Source organism: Solanum verrucosum, unplaced genomic scaffold (assembly GCF_900185275.1).
Source record: "Solanum verrucosum unplaced genomic scaffold, falcon-dt-bn FXZP01000062.1, whole genome shotgun sequence".
NCBI lineage: Eukaryota > Viridiplantae > Streptophyta > Magnoliopsida > Solanales > Solanaceae > Solanum > Solanum verrucosum.
Genome location: NW_026020477.1, coordinates 7,526,133 through 7,542,440, shown reverse-complemented (window position 1 = coordinate 7,542,440; position 16,308 = coordinate 7,526,133). Strand labels below are relative to the sequence as shown.

The 16,308-nt window shown below is 31.3% G+C and overlaps 3 protein-coding genes across 4 annotated transcripts in view; 1 reads left to right on the top strand and 2 right to left on the bottom strand.

Annotated features, from left to right (window-relative positions):
• The window catches only part of LOC125809198 (gamma-glutamylcyclotransferase 2-3), a 1,073,903-nt gene that overhangs the window by 42,433 nt on the left and 1,015,162 nt on the right, over positions 1-16,308 (bottom strand). The window lies entirely within an intron of this gene.
• LOC125809192 (uncharacterized) overlaps positions 1-16,308 on the bottom strand; it is a 511,850-nt gene that overhangs the window by 476,621 nt on the left and 18,921 nt on the right. The window lies entirely within an intron of this gene.
• Positions 255-4,437, top strand: LOC125809134 (phosphatidylinositol 4-phosphate 5-kinase 1-like). The gene is made up of 8 exons (XM_049488775.1): positions 255-1,815; positions 1,930-2,094; positions 2,229-2,394; positions 2,562-2,672; positions 2,755-2,948; positions 3,065-3,195; positions 3,286-3,379; positions 4,126-4,437. Exons 1-8 carry the CDS (start codon positions 533-535, stop codon positions 4,430-4,432), a joined length of 2,451 nt encoding a protein of 816 aa, XP_049344732.1. The 5' UTR covers positions 255-532; the 3' UTR covers positions 4,433-4,437.

Sequence of the window (16,308 nt, the reverse complement as noted above, 5' to 3'; positions counted from 1 at the left end):
ATATGATCAAAATTAGTTGAGCACATGAGGCATTTAAGATCACTAGGAAGTAGGGTGGGGAAGTGTAATTGACATTCAATCCAATTATAACCAAAAACAAACCTTCCCATTGAAAAACTTAATTAAATTAATTAATTATCCCTTATAGTATAGTTTCACATTTTTCTTGGGGCTCCGTGTCTACTTTTTCTTTTAAGCTTTTTTCATATTCTTTTTTTTTTTCTTACTTTAATTTATTTTCCATTTAAATGCCTTTCATCTTTGTTTCTCTCTCTTCCTTGTGTTTCCCTCAAAACTCCTGTTTGTATTCATACTTCTCTTTACTCTCTTCCAATACAGCAAAGCCAATTGTGACTCTTTCTCTCTCTTCTATCTTCTTTCCATTTCTAGAGAGAGAAACATCAAACACCCAAAAAGGAGTTGGCCGGAAAATATGCTCCGGTGTAGCCATTTTCAGGTATAATTCAAAGAAACAGGACGAGTTTGCTGTAAAAGAAGACCATTTTTGATATCATTGAGTGAAAAAAGTGAAATGCCGGAAACCCTTTTGTTGTCGAACCAGATTCCTGAAATATCGACCAGAAGGAAGGAAAATACTAAGGAAGTGGATGAGGAGGAGAAAGAGAAGATTCTAGAATCAACTACAACTACGACGACGACGCCGAGGTCAGTTATCATCATTCCTCGGAGCAAATCACAAGCAACATCAAGGAGAGTCATTCCGACGGATGGTACAATCTGTGCAGCGTCTGGTACAACTGGTACTAACTCGAACGTTGGGGTAGTGGAAAAGCACCTTCCGAATGGAGATCTGTACATAGGTAGCTTCTCCGGTAGTTCACCTCACGGATCCGGAAAGTATTTGTGGAAAGATGGGTGTATGTATGAAGGGGAGTGGAAAAGAGGTAAAGCATCTGGTAAGGGTAAGTTTTCGTGGCCATCTGGAGCTACATTTGAAGGTGAATTTAAGTCGGGTCGTATGGAAGGTTCAGGTACCTTTATTGGATCCGATGGGGATATGTACAAGGGTTCATGGTCCGGTGATCGGAAACATGGGTATGGGCAGAAACACTATAGCAATGGGGATTACTATGAAGGGCTATGGAAAAGGAATTTACAAGATGGACAAGGAAGATATGTTTGGAAGAATGGAAACGAGTATGTTGGTGAATGGAAAACTGGGGATATTCATGGTAGAGGTGTCCTGATTTGGGCAAATGGAAATAGGTATGATGGAAATTGGGAAGCTGGTGGTCCTAAAGGTAATGGGGTTTTCACTTGGCCTGATGGGAGTTGTTATATTGGGTGTTGGAGTAAAGATGCTAAGAATCAGCAACATCAAAACCAAATTCTTAATGGTACTTTTTATCCTGCAAACAGTAGAACTAACAGCCATGGCTCTGTTAAGAAAGAAAGTGTTGATTTCAGTGCGAAAGAAGATGTTTTGGGGGGATTTTTTGGACACAAGTTAGCTGCACCTTTAATGGCCGATGAAGATTGTGGGTTGCTAGTGATGAATATGGGGAAGAAGAGGTCATCCGTGGATGGATCAAGGGGAAGTATGACAGAAAGAAATTTTCCAAGGATTTGCATTTGGGAGTCGGATGGTGAAGCCGGTGACATTACTTGTGATATTATTGATAATGTAGAGGCATCCATGATTTACAGGGATAGCTTTGGGTTTAGTCGAGATGGACTAAAGCAGTTCAGGAGAAATCCTTGTTGCTTTAGCAAAGAAGAAAAGAAGCCAGGCCAGACTATATCCAAAGGGCATAAAAATTATGATTTGATGCTCAATCTCCAGTTGGGCATTAGGTAATAATAGAATGAAATTGTTTTATGCCAGTATATTGGATGTTCTATTTCAGTTTGATTTACTTTTTTTATTTACAATTGTTTGTATAGCTGAATCAATGATGGTTTTTACAGGTATTCAGTTGGGAAGCATGCTTCGATATTGCAGGATCTTAAAACCAGTGATTTTGATCCTAACGAGAAGTTCTGGAGCAGGTTTCCACCAGAAGGGTCTAAGCTTACACCCCCTCATCAATCTACTGATTTCCGTTGGAAGGATTATTGTCCAGTGGTGTTTAGGTATTGATTTCCTCTAACATGTAGATGATAAGTTGTCTTTTGAGATTGAGTGTTAATTTGATATTGATTAAGTCTGATCTTTGTTTACACCATGAAAGACTCTAAAGTGTTTGGTTGTTTGTTGGGTTATCCAGACATTTGAGAGAACTGTTCCAAGTTGATCCTGCGGATTACATGTTGGCAATTTGTGGAAATGATGCTCTAAGAGAGCTTTCTTCTCCGGGGAAGAGTGGAAGCTTCTTTTATTTGACTCAGGATGATAGGTTTATGATCAAAACTGTGAAAAAATCAGAAGTCAAGGTTAGTTGCCTCACCTTTGACTTGCACTTGAATTGATTTCCTAAAATGGTCATTTTACTGTGGTTGGTTAACTGCAAACCTTGGTAGATAAGATATTTGCCTCTATTAGAAAGTGATGACATACTTAATCTTCTAATGAGTTTGAATTTTTGCAATCTGTTATTCAGGTGCTTATTAAGATGCTTCCAAGTTACTATCAACATGTTTGTCGTTATGAAAATACCCTTGTCACAAAGTTCTATGGTGTCCATTGCGTCAAACCAGTTGGTGGTGTCAAGGTATGTCTGACTTCAAACTTAGAATCTTTGATTTGGTGCAGGGCTTAACATGTCTGATATTTTTTTCTTTAATTGGGTGCAGACACGGTTCATTGTGATGGGCAACATGTTCTGCTCAGAATATCGTATTCACAGACGGTTTGACCTGAAAGGTTCCTCACATGGCCGCACAACAGATAAACCCGAAGGAGAAATTGATGAAACTACTACCCTTAAGGACCTTGATCTGAACTTTGTGTTCCGTCTCCAGCGGAACTGGTATGAAGAACTAATCAAGTAAGTATAGGAATTCATTTGTTGTAACATTAGTTTATTTTCCTAATCAATAGTTGTCACACAATATATCCATCATTCTGTTTTTGCATTACTAAATTGATTTAACTTCTTTGCAGACAAATTGATCGTGATTGTGAATTTCTGGAAGCTGAGCGAATCATGGATTACAGTCTCTTGGTTGGTCTTCACTTCCGAGAGGATAGTATGGGTGACAAGATGGGTTTATCACCATTCCTCTTGCGTAATGGTAGGTTACACATTTGTAATAACTTTATTCTTAGCTGGATAACCATGTAGAGTCCAGAAAAATATAAAAGGAAGCTTTGCTTGCTTTCAGGAAAGAGTGATTCATACCAAAATGAGAAGTTCATGCGTGGCTGTCGTTTCCTTGAAGCTGAGCTACAGGACATGGATAGGATTCTTGCTGGCCGGTAAGAATGGTTCTTTTTACTGCTGTTAATTTAAGCTATTGGCCTGGAATTTACTTTTGTTTTATGGCATAAAGTGAAGAAATTTCAATATGATGGAGAGCCTTTGTGACTTCTATTTTTACCATTCGCAAATCCTTTTGACTTTCACCTTTTTAGTTGAGGCTTACAACTACACTAAAACTAAAAAAGATTGCCAAGTAATGCGATAAGACCTTACTTAAAGACACCTTGAAGGAAAATAGTAGTCCATTGCTCCCTAAGATCTGTGCTTCTATACCATTGGGAAGTATATTGAAGCAGTGATAAACCAATTTTGAGGGAGTTTATTAGACAACATTTGTGATGGGGACAACTGGAGCAAGGTCTTATTAATGAGTTTGGATGATTAAGCCGGTCTGACTATATTGCTCTTCAACTGGTATTACTTCCCCAGTTGTGAATAAAATTACTAGTTTTTTTTTTTGGGCAGAATTGATGTGTGCTACTGATTTTAGTTGTGAAGCTAATATTTATTTGATCACTACAAGTAAATTCGGAAAGCAATTTCTTGCAGATCCCCTTGTGACATCACTAAATAAGATTTTGCAACCACAAAGACAAACTGTTTTTTTCTTGACAGAGTTAATTGCTTGCTGATTTAACATTGATTTATCCTTGTTTCCATAAATACTTATGGGTGTTTTAAATTGTATTGTTTCAAAAAAACCTTTTCTGACTTTGAAGTTACTTGAATTATGTCTTTACAGGAAACCCTTGATTCAGTTGGGTGCTAACATGCCTGCAAGAGCAGAACGGATGGCACGAAGGAGCGATTTCGATCAGTATACCCCCGGTGGTTTCTGTAATTTACCCCCTTCCCGTGGGGAAGTCTATGAAGTAGTTCTGTACTTTGGGATCATTGACATTCTGCAGGATTATGATATAAGTAAGAAGCTTGAGCATGCTTACAAATCGTTGCAAGTTGACCCCGCCTCAATCTCAGCTGTCGACCCAAAGCTCTATTCGAAGAGGTTTCGGAATTTCATAGGCAGAATTTTTGTTGAAGACAGGTGATAGGGCAAGAAAACGGAAACATCAAACAGCAAAACAAAAAAAGGGATGTTAAATTATAGAGATTCTTCATTGAATCTGGAAAATCCCAACTGGTAATGCTGCACATTGCCTGGAGTGAGCAGCAGCAGCACGCGATGGTCATAATCAAAGAAATTATACATTTTGGCTGCAGAGGTACACGGTCGAAGACATTTTTGGCTCGAGTGTATCATTTGCGGGTGGTGCTTGGTTGGGGTTTGTTAGTGGCTGAATTTTATGGATCAGCCACTGGTTGAGTGTAAGTGTTCTGTATATTCCATGGAGTTGGGGGGAAATGTGTTCTTTTTGTGTTTTTAGTTTTAGTGATTATTTTTTTTTGAGCAATAGGGAACTGAGCAAGTTACTCAGTAGGATTCAAAAAAGATTGGTGTGGTGGGGGAGGAAAAGACTTTGAATAATCAAAGTGTACAGCTCATAGGATCAGGAGGTTGAATATATTTATTCAAAAAAATACATCTATATATATAAAAATGTAGTAAATTCTTGTTATATATGATCATGTTTTTGTTTATAATAAAGTTGACTGAACGGAGAAAGAAGTTAGGATGTCTGTCATGTGCTGGTGCTGGTGCTTTTGTTTTGATATGAGTGAAAGAAAGTGGCATTACATTGAAAGAGTTTTAGTATGAAAAGGGGAGAAAGCAGATAGATGCTCTGGTGCTGGTCCTAACTTGTCTGTGTTTCTTTCTTTCACTTTTGCCTACCTCCTTTTACTGTTTTGGAGTTGGCATGGTTTTGTGATATGTCCCTTCACTCACTCTATTTCTTGGACTTGTCCTTTCTGTACCCATTAGTTTGGGAAAGAATTTCTCTGTTTCTAAACATTTCTCTTCATTCGCCTGCCTGCTACCTGCTACCTGCTACCTTCCTAGGAGCTCTTTACTTTTTTGCTCCTTTGTGACTCGGACTCACAATTTTATGATTACAAGTGAGGGGTGGAACTCCCTCTTGTTTATAGATAGAGTTACTATCATTATTATAACTAATATTTGTGTGTACATAAGTCTTAGAATAGTTTTTTTAAGACGCACTGTTTAAGATGACGTCGAGTTTATGAATATTGAAATGGTTAAAGCAAAATGTGGAAATGGCAACACTGTTGATTGATGATTTGGAAAGGCATTAGGTTGGAAATCGTGTAGGAACTGTAGGAGTCAAAGTCAGGGTTTCTCTTTTTACTGTGTGTTGTTCCCCTTTTATTTATACTTTAGTAGGGTTTTGCTCTGTCTCTTACTTCACCATCGTAAGCATACGTCTCTCTCAACACTCTGTTATCTGACTTTGCTATTTTACACCCAACCTCCTCCTATTTCTTCATTACTTCACTAACACACAACTTTCCTATATTTTTAAAAAATTACGTAAAAAAAAAAAAAAACCTCTTTCAACTGTTCGAAATAGATTTAATTGGCTCAAACATATCCTTCAACTAGTCAAATAGCTCAACAAATTTTCCTTTCAACTATTCAAAACGAGGCAAGTTTTCTTTCATTTAACGTGTAGGACAAGTTAACTGTAAAGATTTGAACAACAACTAATATCGCAGATTAATTTGTTAAAATGAGAAGTCTTTATGTAACTTATTTTCTTATGAAAAAAAATAACCCAATTAAAACAAGGGCAAAATGTCCCATTTCAAATTTAATTAATGCAACCATCGTTAGTAAGAAAGATATTTTAAAGCTAGTTAGAGGCATTTTTTAGCCAATTAACTAGCAACGAGCGAATTTGTTCTAAATAAAGAACGTAATAGATGATAAAATTGACCTAGTCCAAGAGTTTTTCCTTTTTTTTTTCTTTATTATAAAATTATACAAATATTACTACTCCATTATAATAGGATGGATTATTTTTTTCTTAAAAAAAGAAGAAGATATTTGTTGATATAGTATAGATTGAAGATAGTAATATACATGCCAAAAACTAGGAGAGTTATAAGATGGAGCCTCAAATTTGTAGATGTTACTTTTGTTGTGGTCATTATCAACAGTTGGAATGTCTGAGGCCCTACTACTTTAAATATAAATATAATGAAATGAGTGTTGGGATAAGCTCCTAATCCTAACAAGGCAAGTCAAGTAAAAGATGAGGACGTCATAGATGCGTAATGAAACACCTTAATATTATTGTGTTCCGATATTCCGTAATCGTATCAGAGCTTAATCAAATTTAGATTTATGGTGAACATTGAGGAGTAAAGTGTTTCCTAATAAAAGCGATCTCATATTCAAGAAAATTGAAAACTTGAACCCGAGACACGTAGTTAAGAATGAAGAACTACTTAACACTCTATTATAATTTTTATTGGTGCTTAATATCCAATTTATTAGTAGGTGTTTCGTAATGAAAATTCAATATTTTTTATTTGTATTTGAAGTTTTTGAAGTTAGGGGTCGTTTGGTAGAGTGTATTAAAAAAAATGCATGCTTTAGTCTTGTGTATTGCTAGTACCTTGTTTGGTACTTTTTTCCAACCTATGTATACATTAGTTATACACTCTATTGTGTATTAAGGTGTGTATTGCTAATACCATGAATTTCTAGGTATTAGCAATGCAATGACTTTACATGCATTAACTCAATTAAAGACCCAATTACCCCCTCAATACTTTTTTTATATTTTTTCTACCATAATAGTGAAGGGTATCTTTGTAAATATTTTTTTAATGCAATACATTCGATTTTTAATGCATCAAACCAAACAATGCATTAAAAATAATCTATGTATAATTAATGCAAGCATAACTAACTAATACATGCATTGCTAATGCAAGTATTACTAATATACTCTATTTATCATTATTTTTAAAGTTGTAACTGATCTTCCTTTTTTTAATAAAATATTTAGAATTTATATGTACTTTTTCTAAATGTAGTTTATACCCTCAATTTCTAAAAACTAGCAAAATTATCTTAATTTACCTAAAACAAACAATCAAATCTATGCTAAAAAGTAATATCTCAAATAGATAATCATATAATGTCATAAATTAGATCTCAAATTCTTTGTAGTACATGCTGTTAAAAATACTTTTCACTTTATTTGGACTTTTGAAATTGAAGTTGAAGGCCTAGTTGTATTTGGTTATAATTCTTGCAAATAATAGTGTTGTATAATTGTACTTTTTGTAAAAAAAACATGAAATATAATTTGGATAAGGTCATTTTAATAAAATTATTATTATTTTTTGTAAATAAAAAGGAAAATATAGTGAAAGTAAATTAAGATTTTGGATATTTTCGAAATTCCAAAAATAAATTCATGGTCAAATGCTGATTTTCAAATAAAATTAAATTTTTTTATATGATAAAGTGAAATATTTCATAGCCAAACAAGTTATAATTGATAATAACATCAAAACTTTGGTGACTTCTATTGAAATTGAAATAATTATGGGTAAAGCAGAAACAATAAAAATATATAAACTTCAACAATGATAAATTAGATGGAGAAAATCATGGCGCAATAGTTGAGGATGAGAAGTTGTGTAACAACCATATTTTTGTTTTTCTCATTTTTGTCTTTTAAAAATTATATATGTTTGACTCTCTTCCTAACTTTCTTGAGTTGTTTATGATTTGGAGGATGAGTAAATTTTGAATGTGTTCATGGAACGATTTTCAATTTTAAAAGTTTATAATTTGAAAAGTTTAATCAAAGTCAATATTTTAAATTAATGAGGCCAAATTTAAGTTTTGATGATTCCAAATTTAATTCTTTAATGTTCAGTAGTCTATAGACTACAGAAGCAAATAAATTTTGACTGTCATTAATATAATATTTAAATTAGTAGATTATCTACATTGAATATATTTATAAAGTTCTTATTTCTTTATTTTACTTGTGTAAGCAAATTTTAAAAATATTATTTGGTTTGAAGACGACTTATGTTGAAATTAACTATGTTGGGATAAGTTATTTTTGAATTAGTTATGTTGAAAATATTTTTTATTGATTGTTTGGTTTATCATATATATTCAAACTAATATGCATTAATTGCATAATTTCTAAGAATAAATTGTCTGTTTACAAAAATATTCTCCATTTTATTTATTTATTTATTTTTAAATTTTCTTTGCAAACTTTAGTTATTCATTCTTAAAAATACAATTTTCATAGTTAGCTTAAATATTTTGAAAATAATTTTTCCATCTTATTTAGCTTAAAAAACTTTCATCTCAAGTTTGTTAAGTAAAAGAAACTTTATTGTTTATGTCACTTCATTTAAAGCACATATCACTCGTATATTGTAAGATGTTAGATTTATCTTCATTCTAACTGATATATAAAATACAAATTCTCAAGCGACTAAAATACCTTTTAATGAAAAATATGCAATTCGACATTGGAGTCAACACTTTATGAGAAATCAAAATAGAAATAAACATAAAAATTACACAAATAAATTCAACTTATAATATATTGACAAATTAAAAATATATTTATAGAGTGTAATTTTTTAATAGAAAAATATATTATTATAAAAATAACGAGTAGTCGAGGCTGTGAATATTATTAATGGTATTAAAAATATGTGAATATATGCAAAGGTGATGTATAAAATAAGGTTTAAGGGGTACTTTTGTTATTTTACATATTTTATCATAAGATAGTTATTCCGGTATTACTATTCCACCTATAGGAAATAACTTAACCCAATACTAATTATTAATCACAAAATAAATTATTCCAGACTTTATAACCAAATCAAATATAAAAGGGTACTAAAAAGTTATCTCAAAATTATTTTTCCTTATCCATTAAACTAAACGACTATAGAATTTTGAATGCTATTAATAAAATTAATTGTTTATTCTGCACATTTCCGTCATTATAAAATGTCATTATATTTATTTATATTTATTAGTAAGTATGTTACATAGATTATTTTTTAAAATTTTCTTTTTAAAAGAAAAAAGATAAATAGTTAAGGTTAAAATAGATATTTTAAAAGATGATTTGACATCTATTTATTCAAGTTTCAAAGTTGATGAGGGAGCTAGTCAGCTAGTTTAGTTTTAAAGTAAAGTTGAGGAATATAAATGATATTCACATATTAAATTAATGATCCATTATTTAGTTTAGAAGTGATTGCTCATTTTAATCAAGTAAGACAAGTTACATATTTAGCTGATCAATAAAAAATAATTATATTTTGTATAAAATATGTATATTTTACCATTATTTTGGTGGATGATTATCCATATGAAAATGACTCAATTTTGGGTGTGCTATGATCCAAATTCTACGTGAAGCTCCTATCATTGAAGAAATTGTTATTATTATGGGCACTAGTATTTTCAATATAATAAAGTTCAATTCCAGCAACTTATCTTTGACCACATCTCTCTTTTTATTTTTTATATGCCTATCAATTAAAGATTCTACTACAAGATATGCAAATCATTCACTATTGTTTTCTTGTTATGGACACACACATATATATATATATACTTGGATTTGTTCTCAATGAGATAAAGCCAAAATAAGATTTTTTTTTTCTCCTTCTTGATAATTAAGAGGAAAATATGTGTTTGTAGAGCTAGAGATCAAATATCCTAAAGAAAGAAAAGTAGAAAGAAATAAATCAGAAAAAGGAGTAGAGAGAACAATAATATAATGCCTAATAATAATAATAATAATAATAATAAGTTGTTGTCTTTTGTCCCACAAAAAACAAAATGGGATGCCCAATTTCTTGTCTCCAAAACTCTCCACCATTTATTGTGCTTGTTGCTCTCACCATTTTTGCCAAGGACTTTTCATTGATAATTTTAATATTAAGGTATACTTCTTTTTATGTCATCATGTAAAATTTATCTAATGGACTGTTCGTATCAAGTCTGACATGATAACCTGAAAAATAAAATAACAACGGCATGTAATTAACTTTGTACTATATTTTACAAATCTTAAATCCTTTCATGATATAAATATGTATAGGGTATGAGAAACATTCTCTTTATATTTTACAAATTTAAGGGCATTTTTATGTATTTTGTGAATATAGAAAATTATGTAATTTTTTTTGGTGGTCCAATAAAACAGAATAAGACATGCAATAGTCAAATGCATCAATTTTTAAAAAAGCAAGACTAGAAAATCATCAAATCTATGTGTATATATGTAACCCCGTCTTGTGAATGTGATTCTGTGACTCCTGGCATGCTCTCAAGGGCACTAAGATAGTGACGCTTCAAAACTTAGTTTTTGAATTGTTATGACAAAAGAAATGGATTTAAATTTTGAACGTAACTCAATTCCAAAAATTAGATCACGGTGAGATGGTTACTCAAGACCATATTAAGACGACCAAACTCCCTTATAATGCCCCCCGATATGGAATCGAGATTGAATATATGCAGCGTGGATAATTATAAGATGAGATGGCTCAACAACGGAAACTATGAATTATAGCTAGGCTGGGTCTGACACTAACTGAACCCTAAAAACTAGGTTATAAGGGGAGGATTGCCAAAAACTATATTAATGAAACCAAATTCCCTTATAATGCCCATCAATATGGGACTAGGACTAAACATCTGCAGCATGAACAATATAAGACGGGTTCATGAGAATTCGGACGATCCCAATTGCTTTTCCGTAGATCCTATATTTGTATTAGAGAGTTAAATAAATATAAATGTATATTAACTTGTGAACCCCAAAATTCTTAATCCTGCCTCTGCCTCTGCCTCTCTATATATATGATCAAGCACAACTTAAAAAACAAGAATAAAATTGGAAATTGTATGAGTTACTATTATATTGTGTATTTTTTTTTTAAAAAAAGTTTATATGAAAAAAACTAAAGTCTAGAAAAATTATATTAGACGTGGAATTATAATAGGGTGAACATGCATGCATGTGTTAGAGTGTTAGACCACAAGAAATATGATGTGAGACGTGAAAGATGAGTTTGCTCTTGGAAATACAAAGGAGTGTCCAACTCTAAATTTCTATAATATGAATCATTTAAAAAAATATGGTGACAAATGATAATAAACAAAATCAGGATATACATGTTAAGTTTTGATAATTATTATTTATAAGAAATTACAATCTATTTACATTTATATTTTAATACATACTAATTTAATTGATCAATTTTGCAAAATTTCAATTCTTTTTCCTTGTTTAGATTACAAAATTGGTATTTCCTAAATACAGAAAAATATTATTAATTCATCCCTATCTCTTCTTTCATTTTGTTGGCCCAACTAATTATATTCTTCACGCCTTCACAACATGGGATTCCAAAATGATGAGATAACAATTTCATCCTTTTTTTTATTGGGTTGAAATATAATACATGTTCAATGAATTATTTGATGTTAGACTAAAGAATTTATATGTCTTGAACAATATATATATTCTATAAACTTTTGACTAATGAATAAATTAATAGAGCCGTTCATTGTTATGGCCACCCATAAATAGGAATATCCTTATCTCTTTTATGAAGTCTCGTCAACTAAAACTTTCTTCTGTCTCAATTTATATGATATATTTTTCCTTTTAATCAGTTAAAAAAGAATAACATATTTCATTTATCTTTAATGAGATCGATAATTTATAGTCACACACATTAATAACTTATTTTATACCATAAATTTTAAAAGCCTTTCTTTTTTAAACTTTGTAATGAATCAAACTACATATAAATTGAAAAAAAATCTCTTTAATACATTGGGTTAATTAGTGGAAATTTGGCAAGGTAGAGGGTGACTCCAAAAGTGGCAACCCACCATATAGATATATATAGCACATCTATATTCCTCAACCTTAAAAATTTGTAATGAGAAATAATGTAATCACATCAACAAATCCTTTTTATCTAAGCCACGTGCCAAGGCCACTCCATTAAGTGTCTTGATAAAGACCCCCACGGTAGGTTACGTTACAATCCCATGTGACCAAGTAGATCACGCAGGATCTATTCATTATACTGTTTAACCAAATGATATCAAATAGACGAGAGAGGCGAATTCACGATTTAAAGACTTTGAATGTATTAATAAATTTAAATTAAAACAAAAAATACGGCTCTATAGTTGGATTCAAACCATGGTCTCACTGGTAATTCCTCTAGATTGTACTAGTGGCACAGGGACAGTACTATACTCCTCATTAGGGCGGTTGAAAATCGAATTAAAACCGATAATTTGATTATTGGGTCAATGATTCGGGTTAATGGCTTAATGGTTCGAGTCTCGGTTTGGCCATATTTCTAATCAGGTGTCCCGATAATCTGATAAGAAGTTTAATTAATTACATTTATATCACTTGAGGCATTAGAATACACTTTTAGCCTTTTGGGTTTACACTTCAATATTCTTCAGACTCTTTTGCAATGACTTTATAGTTGAGACTCAAATTTTACAATAATATTTCAAAGCTGCGACATCATTGATTCACTGTCACTGCTCCCACACCGGCGAGTTATATTGAATATAATTCTCTAAATGTATAAATTGAGGTTCATATGGTTGGTTCCCTTACTTTAAGTCTTTGTTTTCAACAGTCAGTGAGATATGCCTGCGTTATTGCAAAACTACAATCTACAATGATTTTTTTTTATTAGTAATGGTCTCATGATCGTTAATAGTTTTCAGTAGTAGTGCTGTAATGGTTTCTCTTTATAGTTCATATCGAAATTGGCTTGGTTGTTATGAGGAATCTTTTGAGTTTGTCAGTTTCGGCAATATTGACATCTTTGTCCAGGTTAATATGGAGTTTTATTAAGTGTTTTATGTAGTAATGGACTAACAGGAAAAAGTTCATCAGTGACTACTAGCTACTGCGTATTGTTAATTAGTGATTAATCCATTAGTAATTCTCAATGAAAATTGTGTGAACTGTTGACGGTTAACTTGATAACCGAACCGATAACGATCACCAACCGATAAACCAATAATCGATAAATCAATGTCTCAACGGTTTCATAAAAGTTTAGCATGATTACAAACTGATAATTGATAAGTAAAATCTATAAATTTCAAAATCGAACCGAACCGACCAATACACAGCCCTACTCCTCATGGGTGAAGTAGTGTTAATTATATCCTAGATTTTTCTAGTTTCTCAAGATAGATATACATATATACACATGATTTTTTGAAGTTAACGGATGCACATGCATCCACACATATGCATGTTGTCCGCCTCTGCGGCGATTTAAGGAGAATAATTCATTGATTACGATATGTTCGATACTATAGAAAATATTTTTTTAGAAAAATCAGTGATTTTTTTTGTGTATGTATTTAATACGTAAATTAAAAATATTATTCTAAAAATATTGATATATAATTTAGACAGATTAATACTTTAGGCAAGGTGAAGGGGGAGGGTATATAGGGTGTGTGTGTGTGGTGGTGGTGGGGGGTGGGGGAGTGTGAGAGTAAAAATGAGGTGTGTTGGAAAATAAGAAGGATACTATATAAACGTGGAATGTTATTTATGTAACTTGTTTTCCATATTTTCATTAGAAAAGTCATTTTTCTTATTTTCTTAGAGAAAATGTTTTTTGATCAACGGAGAACATGATAAAATTAAAAAAATATAATACAATCCATGTTTTGAGCACTAACGATTGCAGGTTAAATTCTCGTACAATTATAACAGGTAAATCTTCATAAAATGCCTCATATAATAACTCGAAAAATCGAAGTATAATCTTCTATAACTAGTCAAATTTAACTAATAAAAATTAAACCGATATAATCGTATATTTAATAAATGAGGATGTCAAATCCCATTCAAAAAGTCCCTTGAAACCAATTAAGGCCGCACAAAGTTAAATTGATACTACGTACGTTCCAAAGGGTGGTGAAGAGAATAAGTGAGTGTCTCGAAGAAATAACCTATGTTGCTCGGAGTCTTCAAAAATGTATTCAGGTGCGTGGTGGATCCTTTATAAGTAGTGCAATTTTGGAGGATCCGACACAGGTGGGGCAACATATTTGGAGAGTCTGAGCAACTTAGGAAATAACTATAGAACACACACGATTCCTAACTAACGATTGAAGAAAAATAAAGTAATAATGACGAGAAGAAAATTACAACTCCCTTTCCCTTTGTATCATTTTATGTGACATCATTTCCTTTTTAGTCCGTCCTAAAAAGAATGTCATCTTATTATAATTAAAAATAATTTCACTTTAAAATTTCTTGTTCACCCTTAATAAGATGATTTACAATTACTGTAAAGATTGTTTTGAACTACAAGCTTCAAAAATCTTCCCTTTTTTCTTAAATATCGCGACAAATTAAATATCACCACATAAAATGAAACGGAGGGAATATGATTTTTTTTTCCAATCATTTCCTTGGTCTTAGTAACATCTAGTCCAACTTTTTTTTTTATACTCCCAATTTGGAAGTAAAAAAGCCGAGGAATTATCTTATGCTCATTGCTTTACATCCAATATCTACGTGCATCGGTGCATGTCACGTTTAATATATTCAAATTGGGTTCTCCCTCTGAAGTGTAGAAATTAGAGACCTTATCAACTTAGAAGGCATATGGTGCAGTGGATCGAATGAAGCTGAACGTAACTTAATTAATAAGATCTCAATTTCGAGCTTTTGATATGTAAAGTTTTATTTTAGTAGGAAGCGTTTCTTTCGAATAGGCTCTACTCGACATAAATTCAAATTAATTAGAATTCAATATGAGTATCAAACAATAAATAGAAATAATAATAAAAACTAGGGGTGTACATGACCGGGTTGGTTCGGGTTTTTCAAATATCAAACTAAATCATTTGTGTAAAAATTTTAAATTTATAAACCAAACCAAACTAATAAAATTCAGATTTTTTTCGGGTTTTTCAACATCGGGTTGGTTCGGGTTTTTCAAATACCAAACCAAACCATTGTGTCGAATTTTTAAATTTATAAATCAAACTAAACTAATAAACCTCGGATTTTTTTTTCTAGATTTTTGGATTTTTTCGGTAAAATTTGCATACAAACATATAATTAACTTGTGCTCCAAATATTTCTTTAGTCCAACCAAAATACAATTATCTAAGGTGTTTCTTAAGAAAATAACACAAAATATGAGATGAGTACTGATGACACTAAAATATTCAATAAAAAATAATAATGAAATCATCATATAAAATAAATATTGCAAAGTCATAATGAAAATGAACATAATTTAAAAGTACTAAATCATGCTAAAATAAGTTTAATAAGTATTAGTTACATTACTAAATATTTAAGGAAAATTAAAATTAGATTATGTATTTTAATTGTCTAAACCAATGTAAAACTAAAGAACAAATATTCAATATTATTGTCATTCTTAGTGTTGAGTTAATTTTCTTTTTGCATTAGTATTAATTTGATTTTGATTTAAGTTTTATCATAATTATCAACATCTATGAACTATAGTCTTTATTGGACCATTCCGAATTCTAAGTTTCAAACTTGAAATAATATATTAAAAGATAAAAACTATGAAATAGTATAAGAAATATTTTAAAATTATATCAACGTAAATATTTTTATGTATAAAATAAAATTTTAAAATTACATATATAACGTCGGGTTGGTTTGGTCTCGGGTTGTTTTTTTTTAGTTAAAACCAAAATAACCCAAATATAATCGGGTTTTTTTTTCCAATACCAAACCAAGTCAAACCAAATCACTAGTCAAATTTTTTTCCGATTTAACTCAATTTATGATTTGGTTCGATTTTGTACACCCCTAATAAAAACAATCAACTTTAGCACTGCGCCTAAACACAAACGTACACTTGGACTTGTATTATCGTACAATTTTTGCATACGTAACTATTTCACAAGAATTCTTACTAAACATTAATT